This window comes from Amblyomma mixtum, chromosome 9, assembly GCF_055824585.1.
Source record: "Amblyomma mixtum isolate Tamu chromosome 9, ASM5582458v1, whole genome shotgun sequence".
In the NCBI taxonomy this organism is placed as follows: domain Eukaryota; kingdom Metazoa; phylum Arthropoda; class Arachnida; order Ixodida; family Ixodidae; genus Amblyomma; species Amblyomma mixtum.
The window spans coordinates 108,447,122-108,462,857 of record NC_143020.1 but is presented as its reverse complement, the minus strand read 5'-3'; the positions used below and the strand labels follow the sequence as shown (position 1 = coordinate 108,462,857).

General features: G+C 45.0%; 1 protein-coding gene across 2 annotated transcripts in view; it reads right to left on the bottom strand.

Annotated features, from left to right (window-relative positions):
• The window catches only part of LOC149330642 (ubiquitin carboxyl-terminal hydrolase 47-like), a 69,713-nt gene that overhangs the window by 35,672 nt on the left and 18,305 nt on the right, over nt 1-15,736 (bottom strand). The window contains exons 6-18 of one of the 2 annotated variants that reach the window (XM_089561267.1): nt 14,331-14,460; nt 12,974-13,070; nt 11,884-11,962; nt 11,714-11,780; nt 10,599-10,738; nt 8,875-9,158; nt 8,066-8,330; nt 7,076-7,165; nt 6,500-6,579; nt 4,659-5,272; nt 3,767-3,882; nt 2,634-2,753; nt 601-727 (exon numbers count right to left, since the gene is read on the bottom strand). In XM_089561267.1, coding sequence (XP_089417393.1) covers nt 601-727; nt 2,634-2,753; nt 3,767-3,882; nt 4,659-5,272; nt 6,500-6,579; nt 7,076-7,165; nt 8,066-8,330; nt 8,875-9,158; nt 10,599-10,738; nt 11,714-11,780; nt 11,884-11,962; nt 12,974-13,070; nt 14,331-14,460 — 2,209 coding nt within the window. The remainder of the gene's footprint in view (nt 1-600; nt 728-2,633; nt 2,754-3,766; nt 3,883-4,658; nt 5,273-6,499; nt 6,580-7,075; nt 7,166-8,065; nt 8,331-8,874; nt 9,159-10,598; nt 10,739-11,713; nt 11,781-11,883; nt 11,963-12,973; nt 13,071-14,330; nt 14,461-15,736) is intronic. The other variant, XM_089561268.1, reaches the window with a different exon arrangement.

The following is a 15,736-nucleotide window of genomic DNA, read 5'->3' as shown; positions in this document are numbered from 1 at the left end:
AATTTCGCAAAGTTTACCGATGCACTACATTCACACCTTGAACACTGATATTCCAAGTGCTGTAAAATTACTAATGAGGGTAAAACGGAAAAACTGCTTTGATTATTGCACTCTTTACTCACCATACTATGCAGCCATGGATTAAAAATGATTTTTTATTGAGCAGTTTTTTTTGCACCGAGGTACCAATGAATGGCTAATTAAAATTAATTAACTTGGGAACCAACTAATTTATGAGAAAGATAATTGCATTGTTGAAATCAGTATAAAAAATTGAGCAAGACAGTACAGTTTTATTAGGATTGGGCTAAAAATAAGGAAAATAGGTCTAAGACCAGTGCCCCCCTGAAAGGTAGTCTTCAAAGTATTATGTATTGCAGCTTATGAGAGGCCTTTGTGATATACAGTTCCCACACACTTAAATGTATCTCAACGCTCAGTTATCACTAAAAAGGTACATTTGTACATCGAAGACAACGCTTTCAGAAAGTGCTCAGACCACTGTCACTCTGCAAGAAAGCAGTACGAAAAAAAAGAAGAAGAAAGATTAAAGAGCAATGATGTTAGGATTCAAGCTGCGCAGTGAACAAAGGTACAGACCATCATCTTCAGCTGGCAGGACGACTGTGATGACGATGGTGTTGATGTGACGGTCGAGAATCTCGAAGAAACGAGACTCGCGGAATGGCAGGCAGGCGTCCTCCTCGTTGAGAAATTCTATGTACACCTGCAGCCGAAGAGAAGATTGACAATACACTGAGCTTGTACCCTCCTAAAGGAGTCGCACACATATCTGATTCTGGACTTTGGTCAAATTGGCAGTGCAAAAAGGGACATCAGACATTTAACAGCTCAGTTAAGGGGGGACACTGGTCTTGAAAAAAAAATTTTTATTAATGAAGTCACAGTTACGAAATCCTCAGGGCATATGTATTTTTGTGTGCTGATTCTAAATATGTCATTTAATTTCATGTAAAACAATTCCTTGAGCACTTATGCAATCTTTATGCTAGTATTTTGCGAAGAGTTTTGAAGAAAATTTGCTGCGCGAAACTCGCTGAAATGCATGCCATTGGGTTCTCTTGACACCAAGGAATGCAATAAGGGTAAAATTATCATCCTGGCTATCACAGAACTTGAGTTATAGAGTTTTTAAGTTGTCGCTTCAGAAATGAGAAGAAAAGTGTGTATTCCTGTTTCTGAAGGGGCAGCTTCAGTACCCTATTACTCAAGTTCTATGAAACCCAGGATGATAATTTTACCCTTATTGTATTCCTTGGTGTCAAGAGAACCCAATGGCATACATTTCAGCGAGTTTCCCGCAGCAAATTTTCTTCAAAACTTTCCGCAAAATACTTGCATAAAATGTGCACAAGTGCTCAAGGAATTGTTTTACATGAAATCAAATGACACATCTAAAATCAGCACACAAAGATACATGTGCCCTGAAGATTTCATAACTATGACTAAATTAATAAAATTTTCTTTTCAAGACCAGTGTCCCCCCTTAAATGTGTCATATATCATGCACTCGGCAAACACTGCAGGATTAAACAGCACAGTATAAACTATGCTCTCTTTTTTTGCCTTGCATATATACTTCAACAGTTACACCTCGTCGCTCACAAACATCCCAAGATAAAGTGAAAAGATGCAAAACGCCCAGCGGGAGTGTTAAAATCACGTACCATCAAACAGCCACTGAGCCCAATGCAAGGTTTTGTAGTCCCATAAGCTTATTTGTCATTCAAAACGCTTCTAAACGAACTCATGATAAAACAACACCACAATATATATCGGCTAATTCATGGTTTATGGGGTTCAACGCTCAGCGCTCGTCTGTGTTGTCTTCTCGCTTTTGTCCGTCGTCTAGTTCGCGCTGCACCACCCAAAACCGAAAGCTTGGCATTGCCATTGCATGGGAAAAAGCCCTTTGCTTTCCTCGGTATAAGCATTTGATGCACTTTTCGGCGACATTGAACTTGAATGCTGCCGCACAATTTTTCGACGGCTCATCTAAATGCTGCTGAGAACGACCACCAACAATTGGGAGGAATGACTCGTCACACGGTTGAGCGACCGGGAGGAGTTTAATTTTGACAATGACTTCTCTAAAGCGCACAGACATTGCAGTGACTGGACGATGGGGCTTTGTGTTTATGTTCATATTGATCTGATCCGATAATCACTTCTATCACTCTGTTGAACAAAAAGAGGCACATGACATCTCCACAAGGTAACGGCAGTGGCAATTTTCGTACTCTGGCAAGACTTCAACGCAGTCTTGACAAGTTGCAGGAAAGCCACTTTTTAAGGTACCTTTATTCAAACTTCTACGTAACTTCACACATACTGTGGCCTCATTTCTTGCGTTACATCTATGAGCTCTTCCTGCTTTGCGTGGTGAAAACAACCCTCACGTTACATTCATGGTCACCTCACATTTAGGTAAACACACTAATACCACACATAATAAAACATAACAATCCTATTCTTAGAATTCCTCTCGTCTTGAATCATTGAACTGAGAAATTTTGAACCAGTAGCATCGAATCAGTACAGCTTCAGTGACCATCGGATCCCTGACTTGATTAGACCACAGGGTCCCAGCAGACTACTTGAGGCCAACTCACAGTGTTACTCTTCCCGAAGCCTTCCGACTTGAGCGAACGGCCCGGTGTCGACAGCAACTCCAGCTGGTTGTGGTAGTTCTCCAAGACCATCCGCATGTTGTTCGAGGGAAGGCAGAGTTTCTGCAGGTGAAAAGGAGCCAAAGTGAAGCAGTCAGGACTCCCAGTACGAAGGAGAATGTGTCTGCCACACTGTTTTGCACAGTGAAGAGCAAACAAAGCAAAAACCTGACAGCACACAAAGATGGGTTTGAGGTCCCACATGGAATCTGTAGTGGGCTTGTTCTACTTCACTACAAGTGATTGACCACACTTTAGAAAAAGGTTACCGTATTTACTCGAATCTAGGCCAGCCACGATTCTAAGCCGAGACCTGAAAGTTGAAGGCCACAAAAAAAAAAAAAACTTACCTCGATTGTAGGCCGGCCGAAAAAACAACTGCAAACAAGAGGTACAGCACGCAAATGACATTTATTGCCAGGAACCCGCTCAGGCTGATCCCAGGCTGGCGTTTGGGCGAGGAGACATATGCAACGCCAGCCCGGGATCAGCCGCCGAAGTCCCGCCCGGCTTGAAGATTTGACGACTGCTCTGCAGCGAGTATAACTTTCCGCTTGAAGGCGGCACTATAATGGCACCGCCTGTTTGGTGCCATGCTGTTGGTGATAAAAACCACGCACGAAAACTTCACTGCTGCGAATGTGCTCACGCCACCGCACGAGAACAGAACAAGGCCAAAATGGCAGCCAGTGCTCATGTGTGCTTTGATCAGTATCGGCTACGGATAGCAACGGCTACGGATAGTAACGGCTACAGTGCTGTCTTTCGTTGGCGTTTTGTGGGGGCGCCACCTGCGTGCCACATTTATTCATATTTTACGAATACGAAACCTCGAAACGAAATCCTCGAATCTAAGCCGACATAAGAGTTCTACATCTCGTTTTTTTGAAAAAACTATCGGCCTAGATTCGAATAAATACGGTATATTCCAGCTTTGAACAGGAATGTAATATGCACATAGAACTAGCTGCACGAGCTTTTGTAAACAAAGGGGTGATGGAAGATAACACGAAGAAACGCACACAGTAAACATGCAACAAGAACTGAACGCCCGTCGGCAATGGGTCCAAGCTCACCTGAGCCACCTGTGCCTTGAACTCTTCGACCGTCTGGGACTTGAGGCCGCGCACAACGACTGCCCGCCCAATCTCATTCGTCTCCAGGTTCACCACGTGTACTTTCACAGTCGTCCCTGAGAGCCAAAGAACATACCGGTGGCAAAGTCAGGCCAATGTGCCGCACCTCAAGCATGCTCCAAGCTTTTCTTTCAAACCGTACCGCCAAAGGTTTTACACCTCTCCTTTCATATGAACAAATTACCGCAGAAAATGACGAGTCTTCCAACATTCTACAAATTGTGGGAAACTGCCACGAAATCTTGGGTGGTTCAGTCATACTCAGCAATAATTCACATTCTGTATGTTTTCCTTCTAATTCGAACTGAGAACATAACAATTATTTAGCTGTTTCACATTTTGAAGTCACATGTTGTACTAAACATACAATTTGCAAACACTGCCAGGCCTTTATAGAGCTCGCCAGGTTCTTGTTTCAGAAGGTTAAGAAAAGGGAACAAAACCTTTTGCAGATACTGACGACTACAGCGTCAAGACTGAGCAGAAGACAAACCAACTCTATTATACGGTATTCTCTGTGCCCTGCAACTCCATTTACTCTGTCTCTCAAACGTGGAAACTTTGCTCAACCACTTCAAATTCTCTAGCTAGTAAGAATAACACCAGTGTTGTTTCTACACAACTGCAATGTAACAATGTCATCTGCCGTCTGACAAGTGATCTCAAACAAGATTTAGGCACAAAAGTAGAAAGGTAACAGCAAGTTTCCCAGCTTGCATAGTACATTAAGAGTATACCAAGAAGAAAAACTGAGGACAGCACAAGAAACGCGCCAAAGGAAAAGTTCACGGGACTGTGCGAACTGCACCGAACACGCCATCACCGCACTCACCGCCGATCTTGTACGGCTGGAACGTCTCGTGGGGCTTGCGGATCTCGAGCAGCAGGTCAAACGGGTAGGTGGCCTTGACCCCGCCCAGGATCTGGCCCATCGTCTGGTGCGCCACCTCCTCGAGCGAGCACTCCAGGGACTCGGCGCAGTCGTCGTACATCACCAGCCGGCAGCAGTCCAGCGGAACAACCCCTTCCAGCCCCATAATCTGGTGCGCCGTCTGGGTGGCCTCGGCCAGCGTCGCGTCCTTGTGCACCCGGAGGCGCATCTCCTGCATGGTGTGCTTGCCCGGGTGCAGGCAGAACAGCTTGATCTTGCACATGGAGCGGTCCAGCTCCCGCTGCTGCCGCTCCCGCTCCTCCGCCTGCCGCATCTCCTCCAGCAGCGCCCGGAGGTGCTCCGGGAACTGCTCAGGCGTCATGGGCTCCGCGTTGAGCTCCCGGTCGATGCGCCGGTACATGAGCATGTACGCGTTGGTCGAGCTTGAGTAGGCACTGATGTAGTAGCTGCCGCTCCGGCTGGGCCCGCCGCCATAGGTCTTGCGGATCTCGTCGTACGTCACCCGGGACACCTGGGCGTCATTGAAGCAGTACCACTGGCCCTCCGTGAAGGACCTGGTCATTTGGAGTGGAGCGAGAGAGGAACAACGCACCAAGGGTGAGCCCAGACATTCTCAGAACATTCTACGTCTTTCTAAAGAGCTCGGAATTCTACTGTACTCGAGCATTTCTTAAATTCATAAATCGAATTCTAGAAAACTAGACAATTTATTTTGTTCTGGGTTGTTTTAAGAACATTGAAGAGCTCGAAATTCTACTGTACTCAAATATTTCTCAAATCTCAGAAATTGAATTCACGAAAATCTAGAGAATTCATTTTGTTCTGGGTTGTTTTAAGAGCATTAAAGAGCTCGAAATTCCACTGTACTCAAGCATTTCTTAAATCTCAGAAATCGAATTCTAGAAAACTAGACGATTCATTTTGTTCTGGGTTGTTTTAAGAACATTAAAGAGCTCGAAACTCCACTGTACTCAAACATTTCTTAAATCTCAGAAATCGAATTCTAGAAAAACTAGACAATTCATTTTGTTCTGGGTTGTTTTAAGAACACTGAAGAGCTCGAAATTCTACTGTACTAAAACATTTCTTAAATCTCAGAAATCGAATTCTAGAAAAACTGGACAATTCATTTTGTTCTAGGTTGTTTTAAGAACATTAAGGAGCTCGAAATTGTACTGTACTCAAACATTTCTTAAATCTCAGAAATCGAATTCTAGAAAGCTAGACAATTCATTTTGTTCTGGGTTGTTTTAAGAGCATTAAAGAGCTCGAAATTCTACTGTACTCAAACATTTCTTAAATCTCAGAAATCGAATTCTAGAAATCTAGAATATACATTTTGTTCTGGGTTGTTTTAAGAACATTAAAGAGCTCAAAATTCTACTGTACTCAGGCGTTTCTCAAATCTCAGAAATCTAATTATAGAACATCTAGAAAATTCATTTTGTTCTGGGTTGTTATAAGAACATTACAAACGGCACATTAAAACGTAGACACTACTGTTAGCCTGTTCCAAATGTTTATTTCAATCCACTCTGTCCAATGTGATTAACAAGCCCCTTCCTACAACAACTGACTTCTTTTATTGCCAAGTCTATTTTTAATGAAGTAGTATTAGTAATTCAATTTTGAAATAATGAGTGAATTTACTTGCAAAGATATTTCCCTACTAACAACTCTAGAGAGCGAAGAAAAAATGACAGAGGTCTTGCACACATCGCAGACTGCCTCGTAACTATGTATCTTTTTTTCCACTGAACAAGTAGACAAAAGCCACTCACTTGACGTAAGCATAGTAGTGGCCACCATTGGCACTGCCCGCGTGCACCATAATGGAGAACAGCTCGTACACATAGGGACCCTGCAAAGGGAATAGACGTAAACTTCACAAAGTGTTTATGCAGTAAAACCTGGACTTACTAACCTCCATATAGCGGATTCCTCAATATAACGAAGTTTTTTAATTCCCCAACGCCGCCCTCCTTGAAGCGCGTGTATTTGAGACCTCCACGTAACGAACGTCTAGCGGCGGCGGCGGCTGACCTTGATACAACGAACTCGCCAGGCCGACTATCTGTTAGCTTGTGCTGAGTTACGAAATTTGGCAGAAAAGTTTCACGATGATAAAGCATGAACTGACATGAGAGGAGCGTAAACGTTACCAACGAGCGACCGCAGTTGAGACAACGTGTCGTGCTCCAGCGCTCTCGGCGCATTTCCGTTGCTTCCGCTTTCGAAACACCACACCGCGTGGCACCACAAGAGTTCATGCTCAAAAGCAGGGAGACATGATAGGACATGGAAAAAACCGAACGGCATGAGCGGGATGCGTCCATTGTCGCCGCGCAGTTGCTCACGTAATTCCGGTGCCGAGAGCTGTTGCGCGTCAGAACTCCGGAGCGGGGACGGCGGGGGACGCCAGCGACGCAAGGCGACGAGTCCGTTTCCTGGAGCAACAGCGGCAGCCAAAACAAAAGAGGGAACATGCGGAAAGAAGAATGTGCCTCTGCGCCTCAAAGCGCTTTCCTCTAGCTCGACCACGGTGACCCCCCCCCCCCCAACCCTCTCTACCCTACTCGTAGCGGCGTTGCATGAGCCACGGCAGTCGCGCAATCGGACATCGAATAATGGGGTTTCCTGTAAACACCTTTAAGGTGATTTCACCTAAATTTATTCCTTATTTTGGTTTCCATTCTGCAATGCCCTTTCGGGCCTTCTCACGGTTCATGGTTAAATCATGAACTCAAATAGGGCACAAAAAATGGTAAACTTGCCATTCGCAGTGTCTTCTGTAAAAAATACTCAGCACACCTGGAGAGTGTTTTGCACAGGACATCAAAAATAACAGCACTGCTGCCCCCTAACATATGCCAAGAAATTTTAGCACAGGTAATGAAGGTTTGGTTTATGGGAGGTTTACATCCCAAAGTGACTTTGACTATGAGGGACGCCATAGTGGAGGGCTCCGGATAATTTCGACCACCTGTGGTTGTTTAATGTGCCCTCACATCGCACAGTACATGGGCCTCTTATCATTTTGCCTCCATCGAAATGCGACTGCCGCGGCCAGAATCAAACCTGTATCTTTCGGGTCAGCAGCCGAGCGCCATAACCACTGAGCCACCGCGACCGAACGGAGGTAATGAGGGATAATTTTAGTGCCTATGCTTTATAAAGGATATGACTGAGCCCGAAATGACATAGGGGACCTTGAGCAATGCCCCACAATGCTTAGTATTGAAGATATTTGTAGTGCAATAAAACTAACAACAACAAATACCAAACAGCGAGAAAACAACAGATCTGCCGATGCAAGCTTTCCAAATGTAATGCAACAGAGAACTCACTGTTTCGCCGGGCCGTTTGAGGTTGCGAGCATTAACCACGGCATCCGCGCTGCCGACGTCGATGCCCTCATCGTCACTGGCCACGTCATCGCAAGGGCCATTCATCTGTCGGCTGCTGCTAGGAGCTGACGACGTCGACGTCGCTGCCGCCTCTTCCTCAAGCGCGGAACCACTGTCCGTCGTATCAGCGTCATCGCCAGGGCTCTCGGTCTCACTTTCCGACCGCACAAACTGGTTGAGGTCGAGGACCTCTGGGAAGGTCACCCTGTTTGATGGCACCGAAAGAGTTGAGAAGAGGACAAAGGTTGTAGTGACAGATGCATGTCTTAGCAGAAATTTCTTATTGTGTGCACCTTCCAAATACAACTCCTGTTCGCCAACGGACTAACATGTCCACTACAAGTCTAAGGCCCCTTCCCCTGCGCAAGCTATACTTTGCTTACTATACTTCCCACTGCGCCAGCTATAATGCACATTTTCTAACACTATGTTCGACTCAATGCACAAACAATCAGTGTCATAACTATCAGCACTGGGATAATTACGAACCCGGCAATCTTTTGCAGACATCACAACAACCAAAGCACTAGTTTGAATCCCACTGATGGAAACATTTTCCTCGATGCAAGGTGAGTAGTTTATCCATCCGTCCCTGTTTGTACTATTCACTTCCGACTACCAGACTGCATTGGCTTCACCCGAATTCTCTAAACTCTTTGATGTCAGTATTCTTCCCATTGCAGACATAACGCGGCCAACAGGCACTGGGTTTACCTGACACACAGAGCGAACGAGAGCGGCAAACTCACTTGTCGTTGAGCTTGATGCGGTGCATGGTGGTCGGGTCGAAGTCGAACCGCTTCAGCTGCAGCGTCAGCAGGTAGGGGAAGCGCACAAACTTGAGCCCCTTGTGGGCGTCACACTTGCGGGCACACTTCTCGCAGTGGTACTGGTTCGAGCCGTCCAGGGTCTCGGGGGTGACAAATGCCCGCAGTGCCTCCTCCACGCTGCCGTACGCCTGGCTCGACCCAAACGGACGGACCACCAGGGGGATGTCCAAGAACGTGTCCTCCCGGGCACTCTCCGAGCCACACTGCAGCAGGGAACACAGGCCATAATCCCCGTATGAACGTCTTTTACACCCATTTTGCACGAAACATTCCACTTGAGGAGTAAAAATTTACTCCGTGAATAAAATGAAGACCAATGTCAGATTACTCCCAGCTAGTACAGATGAAACGAGACAGTGAAATCCTGACGATGCGCTATTCATTTGCTTTCACCACAACGCACAAGGAGCAAATGAGTGTGCTGTGTTGGGTTTAATGGCACATAGGCAGCTAAGGCCATCATGCACCAAGCACAAGGTATAGGAAATGTTTTCTGTGGGATTTAATAAAAATGTGAAAAGCGCTCAGTGGTGTAAACGGCCTAAAAAGTTTAACGACCTAGGGTTGTGCTGTGTTGCGTTGGGTTTCATGGCGCATAAGCGACTAAGGCTATCATGCGCCAAGCTTAGGGTATAGAAAATTGTTTTTTATAGGGTGTTATCCAAAAGTCTAAATGAACGGAGGTGTAAAGGGCCTAAAAAGTTAATTCATGCAGCACAGTAAAAATATAACACAAAATTTTAAAAGTGACTTATGGTAAAAGCAAATGAAGGCAACTTCTTGGTGCAACAAAAGGCTCTCACTTCAATAAGTGCTGCCATGTTCCTCAATGCAAAAAAGGAGGCCTGGGGATGGTTAGGGAGAAACATGACTCATTTCGCTCGCTGAATAGAATAAATTTACTAATGAGTAAGATGAGAAAGCATTGGGCTCTTGTCTAGTCAGCGAAAGCCTGACACATTATCATCTTGTCGTTAGCTCAATACACAGTGAGCAAACAAAGGTGCATTCTTTACGAAACCAAGGGCCCTGCCATGTCTATCACCAAGAAAAGGAAGCTTGGGGATGGCTAGCAAGAATCATGAATTTGTACTCATTTTACTTATGCAGTAATACTCTCGAGAGTGAAATGGAAATGCCAGTGGGTCCTGGATCCCTCTGAAGAAAGAACATGCTGCTTTCACAAAGGTGGGCCTATAAATGGCCCTTTCCTCCAAGTCCCCACAATGTTTACTATTGTGCAAAATGTTCCCTCACATGACATGAACAGCTGAAAATAAATATAAACAGGACAGCATGCCCACCCACGCATCCTGATTATTAGAGTCCATTCACACACGCAAATTGGGGTTCAAGCCTGCATGTAAGTCCATTTCAAAGCCACCCTCAAAATCAAGAGATCCGAAGCACAAGTGATCCGAAGCACAAGTGATCCGAAGCACACGTAATTCGGACAAGTGAATTATGGGTACTTGCGCATTTCTTCTTCCACCCAGGAGCTTTAGTGACCACACATAAACCTCACCCAAGCCACGCTTAAACCAGACTTGGAATGTGCTTAAAAACGAAAAACCGCAGCCTAAAAAAATAAAAACAACACTTCAAATGCCATCCTGACCAGCATTCAGGGCGTCTCATCTCACCTGGAGGCACTTGACGTAGTCCTTGAGTTTGCCCTCGTACAGCTGGCAGATGAGCTTGGCCTGGTCTGTGTGCTTGAACTTGTGCTCCAGCGCGTCAAACATCACCCGGCACAGCTCCTGAACGTCGTGCTGCTGCCACGCTGCAGGAGGCGGAAAACAGGAAGTTCGAAAGAAATAAAAAATGCAGAGGCGAGAGATGTGTCGGACAAGCTAAAGGCATTAACAGTTTTCTAATCTGTTAAGGTGTAATCAAGAGCACTTCGCTAAGACAACAGTTTGGGTAGGCTTAACCCCCTAACCAATCAATTTTTTTCCGAAAATCGTACCACAATAGTCATTTAGTGCCCGTGCTCCCATGTGTAAGCAAACCGAAAAAATGCTTTGACAAGCCCTACTCTCCTTAAACTGGACATGGAGTGCCAGAAAACGATAGCAAGCTGGACTCATCAGGAGCCAGAAATGACAAAGAGTAGAATGCGCAAGAAAAAAAGTAATAAAAATAAAGTTGCCCCAGCCAGAAATGACACAGTAGTGTGTTAAATGACAGTGAGTAGAAAAGGCAGTGAAAAAGAACTTAAAGGAAAACTGGCCGGCCTGCACAGTCTGCTTGTGACGAGCCTCGTTCTAACCCAAGAAACTGACAGACATTTTTAACCACTGTCTCTGTCCACCTTGTTAGGCTACCTTTCTCTGAACCAAAGTATCTTGCTCAAAAAGGTGAAATGCCGCAGTAATTAATATGCACTACTATTCCACTAACAGCTTCTCAACTAAAACCCGGATCTGGGGTCTTGCCTTTACGTGTGTTCTGACCGCACACTGCCGGGAACTGATGAACCCTGGATGGTACAAATCAAATATGAACAGATGAAGGAGATTCAAGTCTACACAGATGAAACACATATGTGTTTCAGCCTTTGGAAGTGCTAATGAATTTAACTCATTAGTATTCCTTACTCAGTTCATTTTACACTCATGTTTGAAACTTTGCCGCCTGTCACTTTCCCCGGTTGGTACACGAAAAGACCCCGACAAAAGCGTTCTTGACCATCAATCTCAATTCTCATCAATCAACGTCAATTCCACAGGCTGGGCAAATTGAATAGGGGGCTCACCTTCGCTGCTGTCCCACCCAAAGCTGGTTGTCAGATCTGTTGTCCCTATTGCAGGCCTCGATGATGTCTAGGAAAGAAGGCGAAAAAATAGAAAAGCACAAATGAATCTCAGCACGTTGGCAGCGTTGGATGCAAAGCACGGGCCAACCGTAACCACGGTCATTCCTCACCTGTAGTAAAAGAAAAAGCTTCTGAAGTTGGAAGGGTATACTTTTGGCTGCGTCCTGCTCTGTACCGTCGAATTCCCACCTGCGTACACAACACAAGGGCGAATGAGCAAACACGATCAGGCAGAAAAATCTGGTGTTATTTTTCTTGAAGTCCGCACTTTTTTTCAGGAACAAGAAGCTCTTCCAGTCATCTAAACAGTAGATGATGTTTCCTGAATGTTACACTACAGCAACACAAATATCAACCAATGCTTTTCAAATTTAAGCAAGGATGAATGCAAGATGCTAGCATGACGGATTGGGGCAATTCACCGTGCTTACAAGTGTGCAGAAATTCTTCAGTCAAAATGAACAACACTGCGGTCAGTTTTAAAAACAATGATTCAAAAGAACGTTCCTGGCCATGAATTCGTGAGACAAGCAATCAGTGCCATTGACACAACAGAGGAGTTCCCACCAATCGAATTAACTAAAGCTGCCAACATCTGAATCCTTAATACAAACACCTAAAACGTACTTTCCTGCTTCCTAAATATACACTAGAACAAAAACATCAGCTAAATGCAAAGACCTCTCTGCACTGTTACAAAAACAAGCATTGCGTGCCTGCTCATACACCGAAGAATATACCAGTGCAAGCAAAAAGCGCCGAAATAAGAAAATACTCAACGGCAAATGCACTTCCTACTGCACAGTCCTGCAAAAAAACAATGCAGCTTTGGGAGTGCACTCAAGCTCATAAACTACAGAGTAAAGCAACTTAAAACTTGAATGTACAAGATAACTGCAAGCTGTATGGACAGGCGCAGGTACAACAGGTGTGAAAAAAAAAAACAAAACAGAACTGCAGGCTGGAAGCAACTTCACTGAACAAAAGAACAATACAGCAAGCATTTACATCTTCAAACTGGACCTAGTAAATTCAGGAAGGCTTATGTCGACAGTGCCGCACTCTATCGAATTCATGCACAAAATTCCCCCAGCACCCATGAACAAGACATTATCGGTGGCCACCACTGTTGAAATTCTATTTTCCTTTCACCCAGCATTTGCACATCTTAAATGGAGGCAGGGGTTGATTCCACCTCACCTGTACAAAGCGTTCCTAAATTCTGGTGTCATGTACAGAGTCTGTAACAGGCTGTTCAGGTAGCAGGTCATGGCTTGGTTTACGAGGCCCACATAACCTGGGGAGACGAGAAAAACAAGGAAAAGCACACAATGAATGACACGCAGCCCACTGCAGCAACACAACAGATCTGGATAGTTACTGCAGTGCACTGCAAAACATACAAAGAATTCATCAACAGACAAAACAGCATGGAGACACTGAGACGTGGTGAACAGACAAATGTACTATCAGCGTCAAATGAAACGCGAACAAAACACCTGAAACGCGAGCACAAAAAATCAATTATATTAGAGGCTGGAGATGAAATACAGGCGTGGGCTATTAACATTTCAGAAGAGCGGTCTTTTCGGCTTCGATGGGAAAATCAACTGCTCATGTACTTTGCCTCCCTAGTATAATAACTGCGAGTTTTGCTGTTCGCGTTTCAATTGGCTTGTTCGCGTTTGAATTGACGCTGATAGTACATAGCTCCAATACTCGACAACCAAAGCAGAATGAATTGCAGTTTAGAATGGAATCAGCACTACCAAAGGTCATAAACCATATTCACAATGTTGTACATGTCTTTGTACCAGACTGGTTCACCAGTGGCCCATAATTAAGTTCCGTTTAATTAGTCGAGCTGTACGTACAAGATGACTGCTCTGGCAGGTACAGTCTTTGTCAAAAGTAACCAGGCTGCATGGTTCGCTTCTAGATCATATAGTGGAGCCCTCACAGCTTCCCTGAAGCTGAAATGGTCCTTAAAGGTAAGGACTGGGGGTCTCCTTACCTTCCAACACCTTTTGATCTTTAGGAAAGCCACAACGGCTCCACTATACAAGCTAGAAGCAAACCATACAGCCTGGTTACTTTTGACAAAGGCGGTACAATGACTACTCCATACTCCGTCTAATCATAACCAGTGAGACAATATCCAAGGCTCTGGCCAATCAACGGACATACTCTAGATATGATATGTGCTCCATCCAACTGCACTAGGAGTAGAAGACACCTGCTCATGTGCCTTCGTGTGCAGGGCTGGTCCACGATTGTCCTTCGATCAGGTGCCAGCCAATCACACTAGCCAGAAAGACTACCCTGGTTAAGTGATTGGTTTATGCTCCATCCAATCACAACAGCAAGTGAGATGATAGTAAAGGTACCAGCCAATCACAGACTAATCCTGCATGTCAAAGCGCACACCCTGCTTTATGCAATGCTTGTGGCAGCCTCACTATGGCTGCCGGAACTAACACGCATCACCTAGTTTCCTACAGGTTGGTACCACTGACAATCACACGACCCGAATAAAAAAAAGTGAAGGAGAGCCCACCGGTGGCTTCTCTCGTGTCTGCTGCTGCGGCTGGGTAGTACTTGCTCTCCCCGGCGGCTCCCCGGGTGCTGCGGACCCAGTCGGCAGCAGCCGCTGCTGAGGATGAACTGCCATCCTCCGACTCGGGACCCTGGGAACAGGGCATCAAAAAGATTAGCCTCACCCAGTACGATCTCCTCGGAAATAGCGAGCAATGGTACACAAGTTGGGTTTCAAAGCATATAAGCAACTGAGGCCATCATGCGAAAAGGGTAAGCGACTTATTTTTGAATGCTGCAATCTCCAGTGGGACTTCAGAGGGCTGAATTACAATTACTCCATCTCTCCTGACTGACAAGCGAAAAACAAGGGAACCTACAAGTCAAGACCATGGCGATGTCTAGTGGCATACCCAGGACAATATCCGTTAGTCATCTGACAAAAATATGACGCACAATTTTGCACAACACACGAGATAGGGGCATTCACTTGACGTGACCAGCACTGTTTTGGTGTTCAGTGCACAGCTTCAGTGCTGCAAGCCAGGGCAGGTAGTGATAAGCCAATTAGATATGGCGTGCCACTTTTCGCCGTTTTTCCATACACACTAAAATTGCCATCAATACCACTGAAGTGAACACTCCCTATATAGAATATTCAGTTGGACAAGAGATTTTCGAAGAGAGTTTTTAAGTGTTAACATAGACAACAATTCAATATTTCTAGGTCCTACATATTTGATAGTGACTAAGTTACGATCGTGAGAACAGACCCCGGACAATGGCAGCATTAATCTGGTACTAGAAGAAAGTCAGGCTTATATGAGAGTAGACAAATTTATTTATTTTATTTTCACAATACTGCAGACCCTCATTTGGGTCCAGGCAGGGCGGGCAGAAAAACACATTCGCACAACAGTGTAGCACATATACAATCTAAAATAGCTCACAAAGTGCGTTGTCAAAATCAACAGCCGATATCGCTTGTAGAGGCAGAGCGTTCCATTCGTCAATAGTTTTCGGGAAAAAAGAAAATTTAAAAGCGTTAGTATGCGCGAAGTATGGTGCTAAGGTGTGATTATGGTGACGTCGAGTATTACGCGTTTCAGAGTACTGCACATAGGGGGCTGGAGAGATGCCTAGTTTTCCGTGGATTAGTTGGTGAAGGAAAGATAGGCGGGCTATCTTGAGTCTGACGTGGAGAGGTTTAATATTATTTGCTGCCATTAACGAGGATGGGGAATCAGTTCTGTTGTACTTATTAAATATAAAACGTACTGCGCGCCTCTGTATTTTTTATAATTCTCTTATGTCTTTTTTTGCATGTGGGTCCCAAACGATGGCGGCATATTCGAGTTTTGGTTTTATAAGAGTATTGTAGGCTAATAGTTTGCATTTGCTAGGTGAGTCTTTTAAGTTTATGGCGAA